The sequence below is a fragment of the Onychomys torridus genome, chromosome 16 (genome assembly GCF_903995425.1).
Source record: "Onychomys torridus chromosome 16, mOncTor1.1, whole genome shotgun sequence".
NCBI lineage: Eukaryota > Metazoa > Chordata > Mammalia > Rodentia > Cricetidae > Onychomys > Onychomys torridus.
Window position 1 is genome coordinate 41115582 of NC_050458.1, and position 8069 is coordinate 41123650.

The 8069-nt window shown below is 51.8% G+C and overlaps 1 protein-coding gene across 2 annotated transcripts; it reads left to right on the forward strand.

Moving 5' to 3' along the window:
* The first annotated feature begins 821 nt into the window (after positions 1 to 821).
* Positions 822 to 7041, forward strand: Znf707 (zinc finger protein 707). 2 transcript variants are annotated; one of them, XM_036208261.1, is made up of 4 exons: positions 822 to 1414; positions 3792 to 3951; positions 4274 to 4387; positions 5958 to 7041. In XM_036208261.1, the coding sequence occupies exons 1-4, from the start codon at positions 1310 to 1312 to the stop codon at positions 6806 to 6808; spliced, it is 1230 nt and encodes a 409-aa protein (XP_036064154.1). In that variant the 5' UTR covers positions 822 to 1309; the 3' UTR covers positions 6809 to 7041. The 2 variants fall into 2 exon arrangements, with proteins under 2 accessions (XP_036064154.1, XP_036064156.1); XM_036208263.1 differs by having other exon boundaries at positions 3798 to 3951.
* The last annotated feature ends 1028 nt before the right edge of the window (positions 7042 to 8069 follow it).

The following is an 8069-nucleotide window of genomic DNA, read 5'->3' on the forward strand; positions in this document are numbered from 1 at the left end:
AGCTACACTGGGCCTTTAGCTGACCAGTATCAGCAAAGGAGTCAGCCATACTCAAGTGTTAGGTATCAAGGGAAGCTGGGTTGTTATCTGACCTTTTGAGAAATCAGGAGAGGGTGGGTTTCAGTGAGCGAGACAGTAGCATTTGCTCTGCTTTAATCCTTACAGAAAAGCAACCTGGACTAACCCAGTGTCCCTGCAGGTTTTTTTTTTTCCCCTGTAGTCTCTCTCTGCCTTAGGAAGAAAGTTGACAAGACCAATCTTTTTCTTTCTTTCCCTTAGATCTAATTCTCCTCTCTGTAAAACAGACATCTGCTCAGTTCGTGGGACTATCTTATTTTATGAAATGAAATATTGCCCAAACTAGAATTACAAGTTTGGATCGTTAGGATTACATTTAGCACCAGAGTGGCCCAAGTGTCCATTAACCAGTGAGTAAGCAGAAGGAGGTGGGAAATCCTGACCCATGCCGCCACATAAACGAATCTGGCAAACATCGGGTCGAGAAGGTCCTAGGACAAATTCCAAACAAGGAATGTTGGTGGCCCTGGCTGCTGGAGAGGGACTGGAGAAAAGTTCCCTGGGTAGGGACATTTCTGATTTGCATGGTAAGGCAAGACGCAAAACTGCAGGTCCCGTACACTACTGGGACACTCAACAGGTTAAAATGGAAGTTGTGTGATTACTTATACCTTACACACTTAAAAGTAAAAAAGAGAGAAGTTAGGTGTGGTGGCACATGCCTTTAATCCCAGCCCTTGGGAAGCAGAAGCAGGCGGATCTCTGAGTTTGAGGCCAGCCTGGTCTACAGAGAGAGTTCCAGGGCAGCCAGTGAAACCTTGTCTCAAAACCCCACAAACTCCTAGAGGGCTCAGGAACACCACAGCCCAGCCCAGCCTCCGCGGTGGAGGGATCAGCAGGACCAGGGCAAGCAGGTGAAGGAGGCAGGTGCACACCAGTCAGGTGCACAGCAAGTGTGACTGCCCGCAGCAACCGAAGGTCGGGGCTCCTGGGGGCTGCTGGGCGCACACTTCCGCTTTCCCGCGGGCTTGTCTGGCGCGCATCATTGATTGAGTGGCGGCTCCTAGATTTGCCGGAAGCGGTTTCGGTCGCTGGCGTATTTCCGCTAGAGAGTTGAAGTCAGGGCGGCGCGCAGCCGAACTGAGGACTGAAGCTGCAGGAGCTGGGCGATCGTCCGGTGCCCGCCTGGCGTGCAGCTCTGGGTCACCCTGCTCCGCGCCACCGCGCTTGCGCTGAAGCCGACTGGACACCCCCCCCCACACACACACCCCGAGCCCCCTGCGGCCTTCAGATGCACCCACATCTCGCTGCCGCTGCTCCCCGGGAGGCTGGACGCGAGCGCTGCTTCCGACCGGACAGCGCTCCTCCCGGGCGGGCTCACCGTGAGGACCCTCCGGTGAGTACGGACCCTCTCCCCACAATCCCACGGCTCTCGCGCTCCGGTTTCCTTCCTCTGGCTGGTCCTGCGCTCGGGCAGCCCTCGGATCTCAGCCCGGGTCTGTGTCGGCTCCTGCCCTCCAGGGTTACATACAGTCTTGCTTGTTTTCAGGTGGATTTCCTGCACTTGCACCAGTTCAGGTGTTCAGATGAGGAGCAATGTTCTCATTTGATCAGCTTGTTTGTGGTTGGCAGTCCCTACCCGAACCCGAGTTTCCCGAGCTTCGGTGTGTCCCAATTTTCGGCCTTGCAGGTCGTTTGTAGATAAGAATGCAGACCAGCGCGTTTGCAGATAAACTAGTCCAGGCGCAATGTCACAGGGTTGAATGCCCTAGGCGCAACTTTTGTGCTATGTGTTAAACATAATTTCCCTGTTTATAGACAGGGTCTCGCTTTTGTAGTCGGGCTGGGCTCCAATCGTGCCTGACCCCCTTGCCTCTGTCTCCTGCTGACTGCTAGGATTAGTACAGCTTATTTTTACCCTTACAGAATGTCTTTCTCTTTTTACCGTTAGTTTGTAAAAGTTATTCTGGATACCACTAGTTCTTTGGCAGGATGGTGAATTGGGAATATCTCCTCTAGCTTGCCCTTTTATCTTCCTAACTCCTTTTTAGAACCAGAAAAATCTAAGTTTTATTGGTCCCATTAAATTTTGTTGCTTTGTTTTGTTTGGCTTGCTTTTTAAGTATCCCGAGCGGTCTTTGACATAGCCGCGTAGGCGAAGTAGGTGTAATGATTAATTTCTCAACTTGACACAATCTAGAGTCCTTTTGGAAGAATGTCTCAGTAAGGGATTGTTAAATTGAGGTTGGCCTCTAGGCACGCCTGTGGGGCATTGCCTTGATTGGCTTAATTGATGGGCAAACACAGGTTTGGGTCCCCTGAACTATGGAAGATTAGAGAAAGCAAGTTGGAGTTCTAAACGTTTTATTTATTTATTCTTCTGCATTTGACCACGATGTGACTATGTTGAATTCCTGCCTTGACATCCCCATAGCAATGGACTATAACTTGGAATTGTAAGTTAGATAAGCCTTTCTTCTCTGTTTTTTGTCGGAATTCTATCTCAGGAGCAGAATTGACACCAGGGCTCCTGCCCTTGAACTCTTTGTTTTTGAGATTGGGTCTCTGTAGTCGGCTCACCCGGGGGGGGGGGGGGGGGGGGGGGGGGGGGACTTCCTTTTCTTCTTTTCTTCCTTCCTTTTCTTTTTTTTCCCCCTCTTGGTTTTGGAGGCAGGGTTTCTCTGCACAGCCCTGGCAGTCCTAGAACTTACTGGGTAAACCAGGCTGGTCTCAAACTCACAGAGATCCACCTGCCGCTGCCTCCCGAGTGCTGGGGTTAAAGGCAGGAGCCACCATGGGGGTGGGGGTTCATAAATGGTTGGCTGAAGTGGAAATATCCACCCGAATGTGGGTAGCACCATTTCAGGAACTGGACCCTGGATCAAGTGAAAAGGAAAGAGGGCTGAGCACAAGAAGCTTGGGATTGTGGGTCAAATTGTAGTGAATGTTGTGGCCCACCCCTCCTGCTAGACTGTGAACACTCATTAGCATTGCAGTACACCTAGTTATTACTGTGCTGTTTGCTTATCTTGTTGTCCTGACTACAGACTCAAGATTATCTCTTTCTTGATAGCAATGGGATCAGTGAAGAGAAGGTCATGCTTGCCTACAGCCAAACCACAACAGTGGCTAACGATGGTTCATGGTCCTTCTTTTTGGTTCTGGTTTTTGTTGTTTTTTCAAGACAGGGTTTCTCTGTATACAGCTCTGGCTGTCCTGGAAAACTCAGGCCTCAAACTCAGAGATCCACTTGCCTCTGCCTCCTGAGTGCTGGGATCAAAGGTGTGCACCACTATGACTCTGTTTCGTTTTCAAATGGCACAGGACAAATTGGAGAATTGTATGCCCAGCACAGTGAGGATGTTTTCTGTCTCAGTGACGTTTCCCATTGCTGTGACATAGGCAGCTCAAGGGAGGAAGGGTTTGTTGAGGCTCACAGTTAGAAGGGATACAGCCCATCGTGGAGGCAAGAGTGTGAGCTGCACCTGGACTGATGGCCTCCTTGGCTAGGAGGTGAAGATAACGCTGGTGCTCAGCTAGCTGTTCTTTCCCTTTTCATGAGACAGGAACCACACCCATGGGATGATAGTGCATACATTCAGGGTTGGTTAGACTTCTATGGAAACAGCCTCACAAACACATTCACAGGGGTGTGTCTCCTAGGTGTCTCCCAATGAATATCAACCACCACAGAGATCGTTGCCTGCCCCGCCCCTTCTCCCCGTACAGTGCGGGGGTTTTGGGCATGCTCTCTCTGACTCACTCTCACCCAGTTGCAGGCAGTTCTGGAGCCATTTGTGTGTCAGATGCCAGTGACCTTCAGAGATGTGGCTGTGTACTTCTGCAGGGAAGAGTGGGAGTGTCTCAACCCCAGCCAGAGGACCCTCTACCGGGATGTGATGCTTGAAAACTTCAGGAACTTCATCGAGCTGGGTAAGGGCGGCGTGTCAGTTTCTGGAGCCCAGTAGGTCCTGGATAAGACCCCTGTGCTGTGTCTGATCAAGGTCATCTCTTTGGGCTCCTCTGGAGGTAGTCTAGGTCCCTGCATGGGATGTGCTCATGTGCAGGCAGGCATACTCCTGTTTCCCTCCTGTAAACCTCTGGCTTCCTCATTCCTACTGCCAGGCAGCTTCTCCAGGGGATCTACAGGGGCCGACTAGGCTGCTGGGGTCATTGTGCTGCCCAGAGCTAGTCTGCGTCCTAGACTTAGGTTGTCTTTTACACAAATCAGATACCATTTCTCACTTTTGAAAAGGATACCGTGGCCCCAGACCAGACCTTATTTGTCACCTGGATCAGTGGGATGAACCATGGGTTGAAGATTGGAACAGACCTGAGTTTCTAGAAGCACGAAAAGGTGTCTGCCCAGGTAAGCAGGATGGAGGCTGGGCTGCTCTTGGGTGCCCCCCCCCCCACATTTCCTGGCACTGATTAAAGCCACTTTTCCCACCCCTCAGACAGACACAGTGGGAGAGTGGATGCAGAGTGCCCTTAAAAAAAAAAAAATTACGCCGGGCAGTGGCGCACACCTTTAATCCCAGCACTCAGGAGGCAGAGTTAGGCAGATCTCTGTGAGTTCGAGGCCGGCCTGGTCTCCAGAGTGAGTTCCAGGAAAGACACAAAGCTATACAGAGAAACCCTGTCTCGAAAAACCAAAAGAAAAAGAAAAAAAAATTACTTATTATGTATACAGTGTTCTGTCTGCCTGCACGCCAGAAGAATGCATCAGGTCTCGTTACAGATGGCTGTGTGCATCCATGTGGTTGCTGGGAATTGAACTCAGGACCTCTGGAAGAACAGCCAATGCTCCTAACCTCTAAGCTGTCTCTCCAGCCCACACAGTGCCTTCTTAATTAGGGTCTCTGGAGGTGGATGATTGGCATGTTTCTGCCACTAAGCTCTGATGGGAGAGATGTGTACATGTGTCAATGGACCCTTGTGGTGAGGTTGTTGTGGAAGGGAGATGTTTGAGAAAGGGAGGCGGTGTCCTAGCACTGTCTGTGATAAGTCTAGGAGCGGCTGAGATTTGACTGTGATAGCTGTTTGGTAGAGCAGAGAGAGAGACAGAGTGAATAAGTGTGTGTGTGTGTGTGTGTGTGTGTGTGTGTGTGTGTGTGTGTGTATCTGACATGTTCCAGGTTTGTGATACTGGGGCTTTGTTTTCTTTTTGCCATACTAGGCATAGAACTCAAGGCCTTAGATAAGCAAGCATTTCTTGAGCTACACCTCTGCCCTGAGTTTTGTCTTTTACTTCATATCCTCCCAAGAAGTAAGACCCAGGCACTTTTTGGCTTTTCTCTGTGTAGCTTGGCACCTTTCCTGGAACTCATGTGGTAGCCTAGGCTGGCCTCGAACTCACAGAGATCCTCCTAACTCTGCCTCCTGAGTGCTGGGATTAAAGGCATGTGCCGCCACCACCTGGCAGACCCAGGCACTTTATATGCCTGAGACAAGCTGGGAGGCCCCCAGATTATGTGGCGCCCCCAGCTGGGAGTGTATCTGGCCTCTCTTTGCAGGAAGCTTATGGCTCAGAGGGTTCTGATTTGCAGAGAGCTAGCTCTCAGTGCCTGCCTCAGGTCCACCTCCATGGTAGGGAATAAGGCCTGTTACTTGAACCGACCAAGCTTGATGGACAGTTGGTGAATTTGGGGCCATTTAAACCCACTTATGGTTTCTTTTGTGTCAGAGTACCTGGCCCTGTCTTCCACCAGCTGGGTCAGGTGAACATTGGGGCTCACTTTAAGTCTTGTTAGTTTTAGCTCCCCTGTGTACACTGAACACATTTTCTTCATAATTCATGGCATTTTCCTTTGAGTCCTTAAGTAGATTGCGTTGATTGGCACTTGATAGCTTTTCCTTTGTCCTTTGTTGGATAGCTGCTTTGTAAGTTGGCTTGTCCCCAGGGCCAGTTCTGGATAAATGTGTCTGTTCCTCCACAGGAGGCAGAAAGTCCACAGATCGTAAGAGACCCCGTGTTCTGGCTTCAGTTCACGAGAGGGCCCATCCACGGATGGGAGCCAAGATGGGGGCTCCCTTGATGAAGAGTGTCCTGACACTGGGTAAGGTGCGCCTCCCCAGAGCCAGCTCTGGGAAGAGAGTGGACACACAGGAAGCTTTCCAGGACCGGATGTGTGGAAAAACCTGCAGGAAGCAGCCAGGCCTCAAGGAGCAGTGCAGGAGTGGTGCGGAGGGACACCCCTTCATCTGCGGCACGTGTGGCAAGGCACTGAGCTGCCACAGCCGCCTGGCTGCTCACCAGACAGTGCACACCGGGACCAGGTCCTTCGAGTGCTGTGAGTGTGGCCAGACGTTCCGCTGGGTGTCGAACCTCCTGCGCCACCAGAGAAATCACACAAGTGAAAAGCCCTTCTGCTGTGAGGTCTGTGGGCAGGCTTTCAGCCTGAAGGACCGCCTGGCACAGCACCGTAAAATCCACACCGAGCACCGTCCCTATGTGTGCGGTGACTGTGGGAAGGCCTTCAAACAGAAGTCCAACCTTCTCCGTCACAGACTCGTTCACACTGGAGAGAGGCCCTTCTACTGTGACGGCTGTGGGAAGGCCTTTCGGACTAAAGAGAACCTCAGCCACCACCAGCGGATTCACAGTGGAGAGAAGCCCTACACCTGTGGCGAGTGTGGGAAGGCCTTCAGGTGGCCCAAGGGCTTCAGCATCCACCAGAGGCTGCACCTGACAAAGAGATCCTACCAGTGTGAACACTGTGGGAAGGGCTTCCGGCACCTGGGCTTCTTCACGCGGCATCAGAGGACTCACGGGCGTGGGGAGGTATGAAGGCCGCTGTAGGCAGCTTGTCCTTCCCTGTTCTGGGCCTTGTGGGAACCTCAAGCCTAAAGGCCCTGTGGTCCCCGAGTCTCTGAGGAAGTTCTGCCAGGAAATGGACACAGGGGAGGGGGCATCGAGCATGCAGGCAGAGCCGGCCACAGCTCTGGCTGTGTCCGCTGAGGAGTTTGTCCCTGTCCTGAGTGTCAGCTTGAGTGCACTTTATTGAATCCCTCTCTCTTCTGGTTCTTTGACCATGTCTCCTGTTTGTGGGAGGGAGGTTGGGGCTGACAAGACGGCCCAGTGGGTAAAGGTACTTGCGGCAAAGCCCAAGGACCGGAGTTTGGTTCCCAGGGACCCACAGGGTTGGAGGAGAGAACCAGGTGCCCTAAGTTCTCTGACTTCCTGCAGCACATGTGTGCATACAGACGCACAATCAATACATAAATAAATGGGAGGAGAAAAGCTTCTTTAAGGCTGGGTGCATGCCTTTAATCCCAGCACTCAGGAGGCAGAGCCAGGCAGATCTCTGTGAGTTCGAGGCCAGCCTGGTCTACAGAGTGAGATCCAGGAAAGGCACAAAGCTACACAGAGAAATCTTGTCTCGAAAAGCCCCCCCAAAAAAGAAAAGCTTCTTTAACCTCAACAAGTGGCCATAGAAACAAACACCCTTGTTATGTTAAAGGGCTGCAGAGAGACCTGGGTTCACACGGGTATCCAGTGTGGGGGTATGTGGAGAAGCAGCCACAGACTGTACAGGACCACCTGGGTAGAAGTTTGTTGAAATGTCCTCAGTATTGTTTCTCCAGCAGTTTATTCAGCTAGAGGTACCGGATCTTTGGTTCTATTGATTTGGTCTCATTAAAGCATAACCAGAAGGTTATGTCACAATGGTGTGGGAACTTAGGTGAGCCTTTGCTTCGGGCATGGCTCTGTTCCTGCATAGAGCTGTTCTAGTGTTGGGCAGGGAGGGGCAGCTGGAGCCTCTGCTGGGCATGTGGTTGAGAGCTGGATGTTTCTCACTGGTCCTGTTTCTCTGCACAGGCTCATGAGCTGTAGAGATGGCCACCAAGCTGGGCCCCTCAGGAATGAGACTCCTCTACTACACTATCACAGGCTGTGGCCCTGAGGCTCCTCTGCTGCTGGCTGTCAGGTGGTGCTCAGGAGCTGGCTGGGTCAGGTCCACCCATGCAGAAGCGGTGGCCTTTGCCTGCCATTGCTCTAGAAGCTCCTGTGCTCAGCTCTGACCCTGGTGCCTTGGGAGCTGGTCATG